The 18,055-nt window shown below is 38.3% G+C and overlaps 1 protein-coding gene across 11 annotated transcripts in view; it reads left to right on the forward strand.

Moving 5' to 3' along the window:
• The window catches only part of adgrb1a (adhesion G protein-coupled receptor B1a), a 575,895-nt gene that overhangs the window by 431,172 nt on the left and 126,668 nt on the right, over window positions 1-18,055 (forward strand). For all 11 annotated transcript variants that reach the window (XM_073048159.1, XM_073048205.1, XM_073048135.1 and 8 more), the window contains one exon: window positions 10,638-10,764. In XM_073048159.1, the coding sequence (XP_072904260.1) occupies window positions 10,638-10,764 (127 nt within the window). The remainder of the gene's footprint in view (window positions 1-10,637; window positions 10,765-18,055) is intronic.

Here is an 18,055-nt window from a genome sequence, read left to right on the forward strand (position 1 = left end):
CAAGGAATCATGGAGGGAGTGATCCCAGTGAAAAGTGGAAGTGAGAGAGAGCTAAATATGTGTTTGGTGTTAGGATCCCTTTGGAGGTTGCAGAAATTGAGGAGAATGATGTGCTGGTGTGGAGGCCCATAAGACAAGGCTAACTCTATTATTGCTAAGGCAGTGGTAAGATTGTGTGGGCACGTACGTCCAGGAAATGGGGGAGATGCGGGTGAGGGCAGCATCAATGGTGGAGGAAAGGAAGCCCTATTTGTCGAAGAAGGAGGACATCTCTGGTGTCCTGGAAAGGAAAGCCTCATCTTGGGAGCAGATGCAGCAGAGTGGAAGGAACTGAGAAAAGGGAACAGCATTCTTACAGGAGACAGGGTAGGAAGAGATATAATCAAGAAAGTTGTGGGATTGGTAAGTTAATGAAAGGTGTTAATAGACAGTTTGCCTCCAGAGATGGAGACAGAGAGGTGAAGAAAGGATAGAGAGGTATCAGAAATGGGCCAGGTGATTTTAAGGGCAGGGTGGAAGTTGAAGGCAAAGTTGATGAATTTGATGAGCACTTGTGCCATGATGAGGTCACCCCCAGGGTGGGGGAGCAACACCTTATATTCCATTTGGGTAGTATCCGAATATTGATCACTCCTTCACATTTAAAAAAAAAGTTCCCTCCCCCTCCCCTCTTCTCACCTGCCTATCACATCTCCCTGGTGCTCCTCATCTTTCCCTTTCCCCTATTGTCCATTCTCCTCTCCTATCAGATTCCTTCCTCTCAGCCATTTACCTTTCTCACCTGGGTAGCTTCATCTATCACCTCATTTTACCTCCCCCCCCCCCACCTTTTTATCCTGGCATCTTCTGCCTTCCTTTCAGTCCTGAAGAATGATCTCAGCCCAAAATGTTGACTGTTTGTTCATTTCCATGTATGCTGCTTGACCTGCTGAGTTCCTCCAGTATTGGTATGGTTAACGATTAAGCTTGCCAATACTTGCTTGAAGAGGGAGAAATATAGCCAGGGCACTTGTTCCAGGTCACTATGTAATGATGCCAGACTGAGCATGTGCAAACATCAATGCCTGGCAATATCAGAATTGAGTACGGTACATCAATAGCAATTCTTCTCGCTTTTCTAGCTCAGCAGGGAAAAGGAATGAAAACTAATTGGTGTTTGAAGAAGCACGCTTGATTGTAAATTGATACCATCAGGGGAGGCCTGGGGAAAAGGAGAAGAACAAAAGAAAGTGTAACATGCTGACTGGAATTTGCAGGCTGTAAATAAACATTTCTCAAACATCCAAGGCAAAAGTTACATTCATATACTCCTCAACAAATTAATGTTCAGATGATGTATTTAATGAGGACAAAGGAAACAACTTTCACACTTGCACCGTGATTTGCTTTACTTAACACTGCAAAGTGAATGCTATATGCCACCATCATTTTGTTTGTGTAAGGTGCACTCCTGGTTTTGCTGGCAACAATTATCACAGATTAAAGTCTCTCTGGCTTTGTGTCTGAAGCTCTAGCCATTAGCTGCTGTGCTGTTACGGATTGGAAGGCAAATACCTATTTTTTAAAAATCACGTCAAGAAACAGTGATTTATTTCAAAATTGCCCTTTCTTTTATTGACCATGATTACCAACTAATAGAAACTATTTCTGCTCTTTGTAGCAAAGTGGCAAATATAGCTGAATGAAGGTGAATTTATGTGTTTATAATGTAATACTTAATCCTTTCTAATTGTAGATAAACTGGGATTAGTAATGCAATTTAGAAACTTTCATCAGAGTAACTGGTCAAATCATTGGTTTGTTTGGCTAGTACTATTTTGAAATTCTTTCATGGGACAAAGATTAAATGGCACATTTTATATTTATTGTTAATCCCCAAATGTCCTTGGCGTTGGTGGAAAGCTGCCAACTCAATCCACTGTAGTATGCAAGGTAAAAGTACATAATGGTGTCATTGACGACGGTATTGCAGGATTTAGAGCCAATGATGATGAGGGAACAGGAATATGTTTCAAATTTGCAATGTACTGAGTTTTGTTAGGTAATACCTACTGGAGCCTGCTTGTCCTGGTGATGGAGGCAGTAACTTCAAGGCAGTGAAGTGGTGTCCAACTTATTTTCCTGATATGCTTCTTAAGTGTTGTCAAATGCAAAGTGCACTTCAGTGTATTTTATTCCTCATTACATTTGCAGTTCCTGTTTCATGCTGTAGCAGAAAATGAAGTCATGTCGTGGTTCTCTTTAACTACTCTTTATCACGTTTTTTCATGCTCGTTTATTGCTATTTATCTATATTTGCATTTGCGCAGTTTGTTGTCCATTGATCCTGTTTACAGTTACTGTTCTATAGATTTGCTAAGCATCCCCATAGAAAAAGAATTTCAGTTTGTATGTGGTGATATGTATGTACTCTAATAATAAATTTTACTTTGAACTTTGAAATGAACCATTCAAGCTTTCTAATAATAGTGTACATTTATAGTGGGATAGATTTTATATTGCATTGTAGGAACTTGTGCTTTTTTGATTATATGTGGAAGAATGTGTGACTATAAATCAGTAAATAATTTTCATTTGGAATAAAATGAGAGTGTAGCAGCAAATTGCCAAAATTATCATGGCAATTTTGCTTTTAGAATTGTAATTGACATTTCATTAATTTATTATTTACTTGTGTAATTTTTCTCTTTGATTGGGGCGGCACGGTGGTGTGGTGGTTAGCACAACACTTTACCATGACAACGACTTGGATTCCATTCCCAGCGCTGTCCGTAAAGAGTTTGTATGTTTTCCCTGTGACCATATGGGTTTTCTCCGGGTACTGTGGTTTCCTCCCACAGTCTAAAGCTGTACGGGTTGTTCAGTTAATTGGTCATTGTGAATTGTTCCATGATTAGGCTTGGGTTAAATCAGGGCTTGCTGGGCAGCATTCCATGGTGTATCTCAATAAATAAACAAATAGATTGATAGTGCACTAAATGAATGACAGGCAGGGCAGTGGAGCGGGAGAAGCTTCATTGCTATTTCACAGTTTTGCATCATTGGCTGCAGGATCATTTGAAGTGGTATTTCTTCATTTGTAAAGTCACATTGCATTAGCTGTCCAATCATGTCTTTTCCCCATCACTTGAACATGCTACATTACTAGTTCTTGCTCAAGTGACTACTTCTACTCTTTCAACTCAGACAGCTCTGCCAGAAGTCCATTAATGTGTAGGTTAACCTTTATCCTGTCTTCTCCAAGCAACCATAAATCCTACAATTTTCATCAAAATTTATTTAAATACAATCAAGGTAATTGTGTTCTTTAGTCTGCATTGTAAGCATGACCATGACGCTGTATCCTTCTGCACTGACACATAATCCCTGGACCAGGAATCTACAATCAAAAATGGGTTAAACAAGCATCATGTCCCTAAACATATGACACGTTTTCCTTATGCAAGAGAAAGCAAGATAATACAGCTCGGGATAATTTAATCTTAGCAACTATGTTTCATCTCATCACATGTAAAACTGTATTGAGTGAATGATAGCTGGATATTGCAGGACTGGAGAGGGCCAATGAAGGTTGGAATTAATCTTCATCCTGAGTACACAACCGTATTCTACAGCAGTCTAAAAGTTGCATGGATTTTCCTGAAACACTTGGCAACAGCAGAAGATATTCTATAAATTACTGCTGTCAATGTACAGGAACTATCAGAACTGCACAAAAGAAGTTTTTATTTCATGAGTCTCACCGTGTAAGTATTAAAATTTAATCTGTTATTGTAATCTTTTGCAGTAAAATGTGAAATGGGATGCATACTAAAATTGCTCTGAGTTTGGTATGTAAGTAGTAATACTATAATGTTCCCACCAACAATTTATCAATTAGAAATGCCAAGATTTTACTTAAAAAAAAAGGATTTAGAGCTCGGCCCCACCAGCTTCTCCATTTTGAACGTGGCTGTTCTGATGGACTCCAGTTGTACACTCCCTCCCACCACTGTTTCTGACACAGCCTAGCATGGAGTGGAAGATATATGATTTGTCACTGTGGCTGATCTGGGGAGAGTAGGGGAAGTATGATCTGTTTGATCCATAGCATGGTAATGAATGAACTCAGGAAGTATACACAGCAGTAGAATTTACATAGTAAGTAAGTTTACTGGTACTTTTCTAATTTAATGTTTGGTACTTTACCAAGATCAGAATCAGACTTATTATAAGACATGCAGTTCATTGTTTTATAGCAGTAGTGCAGAGCCAAGGGATAAAATTACTATCATTTACAAAACAAATAAATAGTGCAAAAAAAGGAAAAACAAAGTGGTGTTCATGGACTGACTGAGTCATTGAGTGTGGATCTTCAGACTCCCGTACATCCTCCCTGATGGTACTCACAAAAAGAGGGCATACCCTAGCTGGTGAAAGCTGCCTTCTTGTGACACTGCCTCCTGAAGTTCTCCTTGATGGTGGGAAGGGTTGTGCATGTTCACGTGACTGAGTCTACCAACCTTTTGCATCCTCTTGAGATCCTGTGCATCGGAGTCTTCATACAGGCACCATTCCAGTCAGAATGCTCTCCACCGTACATGTATAGAAATTCATAGGAGTCTTTCCTGACATCCCAAATCTTCTTAAGGTTCTGAAACAGTGGAGCCACTGGTATGTCTGCTTTCAACAATGTGTTGAGCCCAGGATAGATCCTCCATGGTGTTAACACCCATGAATTTAAAGCTGCTCGACCTTTCCAACATGGACCCCTCAATGAGGACTGCTGAGTCCTCCTTCTCCTTCCTGAAGTCCATAGTCAATTCCTTTGTCTTGCATTGATTATAAAGTTACTGTTATGACTCAACCAGCAGAACTATCTTACTCCAGTGGGCCTCTGCGTCACCATCAGAGATGTTACCAATAACAGTGATGTCATCTGTGAATATCAATAGAGAAATATAAATGCTGCACAAATTCCTTAGTGCATAGCTTAAAAATGTAGAATTATTTTGGAAGCAAATAGTGATTATTGAAAAAAAGTGTCAAGAAATACTTTAGATGGCAAAAAAGTTACTAAATCTTCACATTTAAATTGAAGACTTCTACACTATAAAAGTCACCCGTCACAGCTGATTGCCATTTATAAACACGAGAAATTCTGCAGTGCAGAACATCCAAAGCAGCCCTCAGAAAATACTAAAGGAGCTCAACAGGTCAGGCAGCATCTGTGGAAATGCATAAACAATTGACAATCTGGGCCGAGGCCTTTCTTCAGGATTGGAGAGGAAGGGGGAAGATACCAGAATAAAAAGGTGGGAGGAGGGGAAGGAGGATAGCTAGAAGGTGATAGGTGAAGCCAGATGAGTGAGAAAGGCTGAGTGCTGGAGAGGAAGGAATCTGATAGGAGAGGAGAGTGGACCATAGGAGAAAGGGAAGGAGGAGGGGCACCAGGGCAGGTGAGAAGAAGTAAGAAGCCAGAGTGAGGAATAGAAGAAGGGGGAAGTGAGAGGTAATTTTTTTTTAACCGGAAGGGGAAATCAATATTCATGCCATCAGATTGGAGGCTATCCAGACAGAATATAAGGTGTTGCTCCTCCACCCTGAGGGTTGCTTTTTATTCCCTTCATATTGTAGCTAAGGGATTGATGTGATTAATGCAGTAACACAAGGAATGTGTACTGCATCACATGAAACAATTCCCCAGAGATATTCTCAGCAGTACTCACTCAGTATTCCTACTATGCACCACATACAGTATATCATACAACAAAATTTGTAGCAATGAATGTTATAGAAATCAGTATTTTGTGACCACAGAATGATTGCAGTAAAGAAAACAAGCAGTAACTCATTTAATAATACAGCAATGCTGTCATGCTACTTATTGTGTCAGCTACAGAATATATTTTAATGTTATAAGCTGCTTGTTCCAGATAGAACTGAGCAAAAATTGGGTGGTAATATTGTCAGTCAAACACTTAGACCATAAGACCATAAGATCCAGGAGCTGAATTAGGCTAATTGGCCTGTTGAGTCTGCTCCACCATTTCATCATAGCTGATCCATTTCCCTCTCAGCCCCAATCTTCTACCCTCTGCCCATATCTCTTTATGCCTTGACTGATCAAGAATCTTTCAACCTCTGCCATAAATATACCCAATTACTTAGCTCCACAGCTGCCTGTGGCACTGAACTCTATAGATTCCCAACTCTCTAGCTAAAGAAATTTCTCCTTATCACATTGTAAATGGATGTCCCCTGATTCTGAAGCTGTGTCCTCTGGTCTTGGACTTCCCCACCAAAGGAAACATTCTCTCCACACCCACTCTATTGAAGCATTTCAACATTTGGTAGGTTTCAATGAGATCCCCTTCCCCCCCACCCCCAACTCATTCTTCTGACTTCCACTGAGTACAGTCCAAGAGCCTTCAAACACTCCTCAAATGATAAGCCTTTCGATTCTGGAATCATTTTTGTGAGCCTCCTTTGAACCCTCTCCAATGTTAACACATCTTTTCTTAGATAAGAAGCCTAAAACTGCTTACAATACTCCAAGTGAGTCTTCACCAGTGTCTTATAAAGCCTCAGCATTACATGCTAGCTTTATATTCTCATCCAGTGTATGCCATTTTTGAGGTAAAGTTTCCACAAGAGACTAGTTTGTCAACTAGCATACATCATCATAAGAAGACAAGTTTTTTTTCTGCTTATTATTCAAGTATGCCAGTCTGTCCTGAGATCACTAATGCCGTCCATAAAACATAACTGGATGAAAATTTGTCTTTGATTGACACCCAAGTGTGCATTAGTGTTGCCTATCCATTGTATTCTCTTAAAGGTATTCCATCAGCATAACCAATAGCTACTGGTAAGCACCAAGCAATTAAAGATCCATTTTTATCCTAACCTTTGTACTATTAATGCACAGAGATAAATCTTTGGGATTTTGTTTTATAGCTTTTGCTCTGTGGTTGTCAGTTTTTCATTTGGAAACTGCTATGTTTGCAATCAATCCATAAACCGTAATAGCATAAACTAGGCATTAGCTGAAACATTCATTCCTGCGACCAGAAACTAGTTTTCCATCAATTGGTGTTTATAATTAATTTCTAACTTTTCAATTGTATTTAATAAATCTTAATAAATGATTGCTTATTTATGCTTTATTAATTATCTATTTACTCGTCTGTTTTTGACAGTTTTGTCTAATTTTCAGAGATATCTAAAAGCAGTTGTTAATGTGTTTTGACAGCTCTGAGCTGTCTGAAGCCCATTGGAACATTTATGGTGACCTGCCAGCTTCCACCTCCTGAGGCCTGGTTACCACTCACTGTCCCGCTGGATGGTTCTGGGAGCTGGGCCTTGTGCCGTAGATTGGCGAATAAAAAGCAGGGCTGGGGAAAAGTCTAGACTGTTGTCTTAAGGCATGGGGGCTACCACACATGAAGACAAACAATGTTTCAATGAATATGTATTCTTCACAAAACAAGCAACAGAACTATGTTCCCTTTGGTCCTCTTTCTATCATGCAATTATCTTAGGACCTTACCAATTCACATCACAGAAAGAGGCAATTCAGCCCTACTTTTCTATGCTGGTAAAAATAGAACATTTTGGAATGATGCAAGTTGCTCAGTGCACACAGTTTTGGATGGCACTAGAGGAAGGATGTGACTGTGATGGAAGAATTGTAGAGGAGATTCACTAATATGTTACTTGGATTGGGTATAGGGCGATATTGGACAGGCTGGTTTGTTTTCCCTCACTAATGGAAGCTGAGGATTGATATGAGATTATAAACGTATACCAAATTATGAGCAGCTTAAATATGGCAGATACTCTTTTTCTAGTGGTAGGGACATCAAAAACAAGAAGACATAGGTTGAAAGTGGAAGGAAAGAATCAGAATCAGGTTTAATATTGTTGGCATATGTAATAAAATTTGTTGTTTTGCAGCAGTATGCTGCAACACACAATAAAAGAAACTATAAATTACAATAAGGACTGTGTGTGTGTGTGTTTATATATATGTATGTGTGTGTGTATATGTGTATGTATGTATATATATAGTGCTAAAAGAGAGGTAGATTCATTGTCCATTCAGAAATCTGATGGCAGAGGGGATGAAGCTGTTCCTGAAACTTTGAATGTGTATCTTCAGGTTCCTGTATCTCCTCTTCGATGGTAGCAATGAGAAGAGGGCATGTCAGGTGATGGGGGTATGTACTTAATGATGGATGCCATCTTTTTGAGTCATCACCTTTTGAAGAGGGGAGGCTAGTACCCATGATGGAGCTGACTGAGTTCACAATTTTCGACAGCTTTTTCTGATCCTGTATAGTAGCCTTTCCATTCTAGACAGTGATGCAACCAGTTAGAATGCTCTTCGCGGTTCATCTGTAGAAAATTGCAAATGTCTTTTTTGACTTACCAAGTCTCCTCAAGGTCCCAAAGAAACATAGCCACTGCCATGCAACAGTATGTTGGACCCAGGATAGATCTTCAGACATGTTGACACCCATGAACCTGAAACTGCTCACCCTTTCCACAGCTGATCCCTTGATGAGGATTGGTGTGCGTTCCCTCAACTTCCCTTTCCTGAAGATCGCAATTAATTCCTTGATCTCACTTAAGTTGAGTGCAAGGTGTTGCTTCAGCACCAGTCAACCAGCTTGTCTATCTTGCTCCTGTACATGTCCTCGTTACCATCTAAACTTCTGCCAACAATAGTTGCGTTATCGGCAAAGTTATAGATGGTGTTTGAGCTGTGCCTCCCACACAATTGTAGGTGTAGAGAGTGTAGAGCAGTGGGCTAAGCACACATCCTTGAGGTGTACCATTGCTGATTGTCAACGAAGAAGAGATGTTATTTCTCAACTGCAGTGGTTTCTTAGTGAGGAAATCAAGGATTCGGTTACAGAGGAAGGTACAGAGGCCCAAGTTTTGGAGCTTGGTTTACATAGAAAATCATTACTATCTGGAACTCAATGCCATAGGAGGTGGTAGAGTCAGAGAAATAGCAATTTAAATAGAAACAGTATAAAATGATACAGATGAAATGCAGGCAAATAAAATTAGTGTAGATGAACAAAATAGTTAGCATGGACATGATGATCTGAAGGCAGCCCACTTGTGTTATGCACAACTCTATGTCTCTCTCTGTATAGATATTATTGAAGGTTGACATTGTAAATAAATCTTTTGAAGAATATGCAGAAGACACACGCAGAACCTAGTAAGGTGGCTTTTAAATTCTTCCATGTGACTTACAAAAATCATACATGTGCTTCAATGATCAGATATGCATGTGCACAATTATTCAGATTAAAATTTCCCAACTACTTAACTTTTGAAAGCGAGTATTTGTTAAAATACAACTTTATTAAAGAGCTATCTTTGTAGATATGGGCTCAGGCGCATTCAATATGATAATTGCATCTGGCACAGAGGAACAATGTGTCTCAAGGAATATTCGCACATCTATTTCAGGAGAGACAGGTGCCATTAAGCATAAAAGTTGTTCTAGCAGGAACAATTTGAATCTGAAAAACTGTGGCAGTATTAATTTATCAATGATCTTCCCTCAAGTGTAATGTGACGTTTGAAAAAATATTTAGTTTTGCACTGTTACTGTGGTTTGATACTTAAAAGCTGTTCCTTAAGTTGATCCCTTGTAGAAAGAAACCACGGTTACTGGATAAAGTTATGCTCAGAAGCTCCTTTGCCATGGGTTGTTGCCAAATCTACCACCAGCTCTTTGAATCATCAATTTAATGGTGGGAGACTTGCTTTTTTTCCCCAGTGCATTTTCTGTCCCCCTCCTTTCAATGCTTCGGATTTACTTCTAAATCATTTCAGCACTTGTTTCAGTGTGTGAGTGCGTTTCTGCTTTAAGTCTGTGCTACTTGGAATGGACCCGTAGTTTTCTTGTTTTGGAAAAAGGTTTGGTGCAGACTTATTTCTGCTAATTATTTGTTTGTTGCACCGATGACTTAAATTGTTTGGCATGCTTTCAGGAGAGCGTTTTTGAAAAGAAATTGTAAATTGTTATTGCGATGATGCGAAGAGATGTTTAATAATCTCCCAAAGGACAAATATCTTAGTATTGCCTAGACAACCTGTGAGGGGCAAAGTAAACTGAAAGCTCGCCTCTCAGGTACCAAGCTGCTGCTGCTGCTGCGTTTCATTTTATCCCGGGCTATTTTCCGTTCGTTGAGGATGGATCATGCACTCTTTGGATAATCTATTTTTTTGTGTGTCGTGTTATGGAGGGAGTAATGATTCTGGTGTTGCTCGCAGTGTTACATCAGTGTAATTTATTTCCGTGAATAGCCGGTTCTGAGAGATTTACAGTACCGTCAATATTTTGGTATATAGCGGTACTTTCCTCTTATTGTGTGTGGAATGTGGGAATTTTATATTGACTTTTAATTTTGTCTGTTATGTCGCTATGGGGGGGGGTTGAAATGTCATCTAAGTAGTTGCAATAATTCAATACGTCGCGAAAAATAATAGTGGTTAAATCTTTGCGATGCATTGACGTGCGTGCTTTTTATCATCGTGCGTGGATCGGATTTGTTGCTTATTTTATTATTTGCCTCGTACTTAGAGCTATGTGTGTGTGTTTTGCTTTCCTCTCTTTTGGGAATCGCTAGTCTTGGTGTACATGGGGTCTGGTCGAGCCGGGGCTGCAAGACGTTCCCTATCGACTCGTCACGTACAAAATGCAAGTGTGACCGACTCTCCAGGTTCGCCATTTTGGCTCAGCTCTCTCCAGATTCGGTAAGTCCTTTCTATTTTTTTAAAGAAACAATTTTCTATTAGTCTCCGTGAAAACAATGTAAAATATCCATGTACCTTCCTTGCAACTGGATGCAACAAAAGAAGAACATTCCAGCTGCAACTGGAGGCTGACGTTTCATTTTTAAAAAAAATTACATGTACATTTTATTGACGCATTTATTTGGAAGCCAGAATTTACCTCGGTCCCTAGCAGTGGAATAAATTGCAATCGGAATTCATTAAAATATTCTGTCCGGATGTTGCCCCCATGATGTCTAGGCTGTATTAATATTCTATATGATTAGTTGATAAAAATGAAATGGCCAAGCACAATTTCTGTTAAGTACATATATATTTTCTACATGCTTTAAAAATGTAGGAACAATTTGTGATCCCAGCCTTTCAGAATTTTACAGTTCTTGTGTCAGCACACGTAAATTACACAAGACAACAGTACAATTCTGTGCTGGATATAAACTGAATGTCAAAATGAACTTATTTTACTTCACTGTATTCTATGCTGAATGTTCTTTAATGTTATAATGACTATTAATATTCTATGTAATTTGGTCTGTTTCAAATCAGCGTTAAATGCTTACCTATAGTCGGTATCAATTGACCATAATGCAATTTGTCTTCCTGATGTAAAAATATATTATACCAGCACAATAACTAAGTGTGTAGTTATAAGCATTCATTGATGTTGAACCATATGCATTATTTTCTCTACTGAGTTTAAATGCAGAAAGAGAGTTTGGCACCATGTGATAATCCATTTTTCAAGCAGTATACATCAGATTAGCTGGGAAGTTAAACTTTTGTAGTCAGCTGTGTATGTTAAAAGCATAGGCGGATTCTAAATTAAATGTGTAAATATAAGCATATGATATAAAACAATTGTATTTTTCTTTGGTGCTTACTGCTAATGCATTTAATCTTTTGTTTCAATGGATGTGATGTTTATCCAGAACAAGAATGCATGTTGATCATGCTATTAAGTTATTGTTTTTACAGTAATCAAAATACAAGTTAAAAAGGGATGAATATTTATTAGTGATAACTCATGAGCAAATTATCATTAAATTGGTTTTGTAAGCAAGCAAATTTCACACTCAATGTAATGTTGGTATTTAGGTTATCAGCTACCAATTTAGTATAAGTATATTTAGATACATTCTTGTGTAATTAATCCTCTATTGGTGCTTTCATATAGTTTTAATTTCTATTAGTTCTTTAAATAGTTACTATGTAGAGAGTTGTAGGTTGCTTATACAGGTAGTTAATGAGGGTTTTATGGATATAGTTTTAAATAGAAAAAAGCATTTCAACTTTGTCATTCACTGGATAAGGAAGTATATTGAATCTGCTATAAAGATTTTCTAATATGGATGCTCTAATTTAATACCTGTGATTTTGAATGCAGAATTTTGTGATTCTGCTTTTAAAGGCAACTTTTCAATTTGACCATATTGCTGTATGAAATATGTGGAACAGTGCAGATAATTACTGGAAATGTAGCTCAAGTCAGAGGAAAAAAAAGGCTAATGATAATTTCGGGAATGACTTTACATTCTATTTACAGGTCATTTTGCTCAGATTAATGGATACATTTCTGCTGCAAACCAATGTGTTGAGTATTTCCAGACTTCGAGCCTCTGAAGTATTCCTTTTTACATGTGGCAGTGTAATAGGCAGTAGTGGGTGTTCATTTTTATAGTATGTTTGAATCAAATAATTATTTCTTTCCCAAGTGGGCCATAACTGTGGACAGATTTTGATTTCAAAGAACTTGGCTTTTGGCAGTTATTGATTGTGAAAGGAAAGCTTTCAATTAATGTTTGTGCATTAACAATATTGCAGCCGTATACTCAGCTGGGCCGCAAGCATCTGTGGAGAGAGGGACAAAGATAATTATTTGGATTTGTGATCTTTCATTCCCCAGGATAAGATTTAATTCAATCCTGTAAGTGAGCAATTCAATATTGTTGATATAGAATTAATGATGAAGGTGGCCATAGTGGACAGAGTAACACCATGTTATTATAATTTGGAAAGATTTCTGATGGTATGGAGTTGAGCCAAGAAGGTGCATTTGGTTCATTTTTGTCACATGTACTGAGGTAGAGTGAAAAAACTTTGCAAGCTCTTTCTGCAGATCAGTTCTTAATTTCAGTGGAGGTGCAAGGGCAAACAATAATAGAATGCAGATAAAGTGTTACAGTTACAGAGGAAATGCAGTGTAGGCAGACAATAAGATACAGGGCTATAACAAGGCAGATTGTGATGACAAGAGTCCATCTTTTTGTCCTTGGGAACCATTCAATAGCCTTGTAACAGTGGGATGGAAGCTGTCCTTCAACCTGGTGGTACACACTTTCAAGCTTTTGCTCAGTTGGAGGTGGGAGAAGAGACAATGTCCAGGGTGGGTGGGACCTCTGATTATGTTGCCTGCTTAGTGATATTACAGTAATGATATTTAAGCCACCAGTCGACAATATCAGGGCTGATTTTCCAAAACAACATGTTCTTGCCCTACCTCCATATGTCTTGATTCCTGTAATATTCAGAAATCCATTATATACTCTTTTTAATGCAGTCAGTGACTAAGCCTACCTGGCCTCCAGGACAAGGCTTAATTCAATTCTATGAGTGAATAGAAACATATTGTCCTCTTATTCCTAAATTGTCTACTCTTTATTTTGAGATCATAATTTCTAGACCTAGACTCCACAGAGAATAATTTTCCTTGTAGGAGTCTTGTAAGAATTTTAGTCACGACACTAAACTACATCTGTATGTTGTATTCCTCCTGCCAGTTGTAGGAGTAACATTTTTTTTTGGATGCTACATCAACCTTCATGCCCTTCATTTCCTAGAATAATTTATTACTACAAAATCTGCAAATTATATTTTCCTCCCCTCACACTTCATAGTTGCTCCAGGAGACAAACACTTTATTTTGTTATCTTGGTTGGATACTAAGGAATGATGACAGGGTATCAACTCCAGCAAAATTGAATAAGGTATTTAGCATTATTTTAAAATTACGTGTTCAAAGGACTTAATATTATTTTCAGTTATTACCTAGAATCCTTTCCTCAGCATTTCTTATTTTGCAGCCTTCTCATTTCGAAAGGCTGTTTGAACACCTCAACCTGGATGTACTTATGTGCATGATTTAAAAAGGAAGTGCTGTAGTTGCTCTAGCTATTGTCTCGCTGCTTTATCAACCCAGGTTAAGTCCTGGCCTCTGGTACTGTCTTTGTGGAGCGCACATGTTCTCCTGGAGGTCACATGGGTTTCATCTGGGTTCTTTGGTTTCTTACCACGTCCCAAAGACGCATGGGTTGGTAGATTAATGGGCCACTGTAGATTGCCCCTAATGTGTAGGTGAGCAGTACAGTCTTGGGGGAGTTGAGGGGAACATGAAGAGAATTAAATGGGATTAGTGGAGATGCTTGATGGCCATCGTAGACTCGATAGGCTGAAGGGCTTTTTCAGTGCTGCTTGACTCTATGCCTTACTGCGACTAAAATAGTTCATTTATTTACCTGCATTGTTTAATCATGCTCTGTCAGTCCACTCAAGTGAAAGGGGTTGTGCTGTGCACTCTAGCCAGGGTATATAGCAAGGGTCCAGATCCAGTTCATTGTGCTCCCCAGCTCAGGATGTTAGTGTTCTGTGCCTGATCTCAGTTGCAAGTTAAATGAAGGAGGAGGTCAAATATGCCAACATCTGTCCTCAAGCACATTCTTAACTTTTTAATTGGAATGTATGTGTATGGCTGTCTGATGAGATGATCCTCAAAGAGGATATCAGAAGTAGATACCAACAGAAAAACCAACATAAGAGAAGTATGATTGGTGCCAATGTCCTGCAAGGGTTTTCTTTCTATGATAATAGCCATTCCGTTTAAGAAACATTCATGATGTCATGATCTTGACAGTTTATTTCTTGTTCACTGTAAGTCCTCTGTCTGACAACTTGGAAGTGAGGTGAAATTCTACATCTTTTCATCATTTTCATCTGCAAGTCGCTGTTTTCCAACTGCAGAGAGTTTTGTACTGTTCATGGTCCCAGTGTATCCAGAACTGATGCACAGCCAAATAATTATTCTTTGGTCAGTTCTATGGAATTAGTCAGAATAACTTTCAGCATAATTGGAGAGAGAAATAGTGTGTGATGTTGCAAATGCAGAGACTGGATTTTAAAGTTTAGATGGATCAAGGTTATTGACTTGAAACACTAATTCTGCTTTTCTGGGCACTGATGCTTTCCAACCTCTGCATTTGCAGGATTTTCTAATTATGATTTCTGTTTTATACATTGCAAAGTATTCCTTTTCCAAACATTGCTATTTTCCCATTCTTCACAATAGCCAAACTGCTCTGAAGAAAGTCTGAAAAACATCAGGGAAGATAAATGATCAATTTATTATGTTAAAGTGCTTTTCATTGAACAATAAATTCTGTGCTGGGCACCAGGAGTACTTCAGAACCTTGGAATCCCTAATGTACACCTGACAAGGGAAAAGCTGCTTATGTTTCATCCAGAACTCATCCCTTCCGACCATCCAGCACTTCCTTGGTATCCTGTTGAATTGTTTTCAAGGTTCTATACTTAAAACCTACCCTGATGAGAAATTGAGGGGAGTACTTTTGAGCCACTTGAGTGTTAACTATATATGTATATGGTCTGGTTCATTCCTACATTTGCTTCTGCACAAAATTTAAAAATCGATAGGTCAGTAGTGAAGACATATCAAAAATATTAATGTTTCTTCACAACATGCTGAGGTAGGAAAACAGGCCCAGAGATGCTAATTGGTGAATCTATTTGGAATGAATGCTGGCTCTTTGTAGCAGGCAGATTCCTTGCTGCCTTCAGCTAGATTTTGTTCACTCCTCTCAAATCCCACTAAATAGTCAAATTGATAAATGTTTTTGTTCAAGGAATTGTTACTGGTAACATTAGTTACTCTCGAGAAGTTGATTGGCTGAGCTGAAAATCTAACATTTTCATTGTTTAACGACAGCAGCCTTTTCAAAGAGAGGTCAAAAATTAAAACACACCATTCACTTTGGGTGGCACAGGAATACAGCTTGTAGAGTTGGTACCTCACCAGACACCTAGGCTTATTTCCAATTTTCAATGCTGTCTTTATGGAGTCAGCAAGTCCTTCCAGTGACAATATTCCAACAGGGGCACAGATTTCCTCTCACATTCCAAAGACATTCAGATTGGAAGGTTAATAGGCTGCTGTACATTGTACATTGTGGGGTGCTAGAGTCTGAGGGAAGTTTAATGTGAAGGGTGTTTGATGGTTCTGTGGATAGTGGAGGGGGGCTGTTTCCATGTGGTCTATTTATATTTTCAGTAGCGATCACACACAAAGTCATAGCCATTATGCTCCTCATATGAAACCTGCATAGTGCTTTGACTGTATGTGTTTAATGCCTCTTCTATTTTTTCAGTCAGTGCCACTGAATTAAAATTTAAAATAAGACCCACTCATTATTTATATTGTAAGGAATTAGCTCTTATCTACATTTCCCTACATTTCTTTGTCAGGAGTTGTGAGGAGTTCAGATTGATGACAAATGGAATTGAATGTGGAAGGTGTGAAGTGATCTTTTGGTTGAAAGAACTTTCAGCATGTTGTAGAATCTAAATGGCACAATATCAGTGGAACAGAGAGATCCATGTAATATGTGAATGAAAATGGTGGCAAATTAAGAAGTTTGCTATTAAATTGCACAAGATTTGTGGCATCTTAAGCTAAAAAAAACGATTTGATGAAGTTTGATCAATGATGAGCTGGCCCCACTCTTAAGGGTATATGCTGAGAAGTTTACTGGAATGGGAGTTGAGATGTGGAACTTCATTTACTTATGGTTGTAGCAGAAAAAAAAGTTGAAGGTGGAATTAATAATAATATTCAGAATCATGAAGGGTTTTTATTTCAGAAGGGTTGAGAAGCAGATGAAACAATTTTAAAGTAACTGGCAAAGAAACCAGAGACAAGATAAAGAGATTTAGTTTTATTTTTCCAGAACATGTTATATAATATAGAATACCTTGCCTAAAAGATAATTTAATGATAACTTTCATATACCAATTGTGTAATTTCTAAGTGGGGACAAGTTCTAGACAATTGGGAATGTGCAGGAGATCGGGACTAATTTAATCGCTGTTTCAAAGATTTGGCAGGGGTATGAAGGGCTAAATGTATCATTCTGTCATGAACCATTCTGTATTTGTACAATACCAGCTGGCGCTGCTAATCAAGTCATTTTTGTCAACTGACTTGGCCTGGTATCAAAGAAAGCCTACACTGATGTGAAGGCTTCTGCCTACTGGTATTGCAGAAACATGATCAGGCTTTCAGAATGACTGGTATTAGATTAGCAAGTACATACAGTGAGACTATAAAATGGCAGCTGTAGGAAATGGGAAAAATAATCCTAGATTAGGGCTATTTTCCCTGTGATGGAGGAAGGCTAATTGTTAAGGTAGCATAGGAGAAGCCTCACTTTGCATTTCACCATAGATATTCGGACAATGCTTTATGCTGACATGCTGCAATTGGTATTCCATTTTTGTGTGTTAATATCTCACTCTGAAGAGTGCAAAAAGAGAGATTTTAGTTACCTTTGTAAAAGGATTTGTACAGTGATGATATTGAAGTGGCACCACTAACTTCATAGAGCATTAGGTTGCCTCTAAGGTTGGCCTCATTTTTATGTCACAGTAATTCATACTGTGGCACATCAGGTATTTGCTGTGGCATAAACATGCCCAGCAGCAAACATGAACAAGAATTTTTTGTAGCATTTTCATTAACTATTCAATACTGAACAGGTCTGAAAATTCATAAAAATGAGATCTACCTTTTTAAAATATCCAGTAAGACAATCTGTATTCTCAGATAGCCTGAGACATCATGCGCTTGAAATACCTGTAGTTAATGGAACACTTAGCATGATATTCTGTTGACAATTATTTTAATATTTGTGCTAAGTGATTTAATTTAAGTGGGTCAATGCTCTTTCAACATTGCGCTCACATAAAATCATAGGCAAACATAGTGTGTCTATGTTACCAATAGCACAAACATTGATTTTTAGCATCTTGCAATTTCATCATTTGTTTAATTACATTGAAACCTGACCTATCTGCTCAAAACTTGTAATCTAAGTAATTAAGCTTCTGTCCTTTTTTTTGAGACTGATTTTGTTTTTGAAGATAATTATTGCTGGCGTATTTTATTGTTAACAAACAAGAGTTGACT

This window comes from Hemitrygon akajei, chromosome 1, assembly GCF_048418815.1.
Source record: "Hemitrygon akajei chromosome 1, sHemAka1.3, whole genome shotgun sequence".
Taxonomy (NCBI): domain Eukaryota; kingdom Metazoa; phylum Chordata; class Chondrichthyes; order Myliobatiformes; family Dasyatidae; genus Hemitrygon; species Hemitrygon akajei.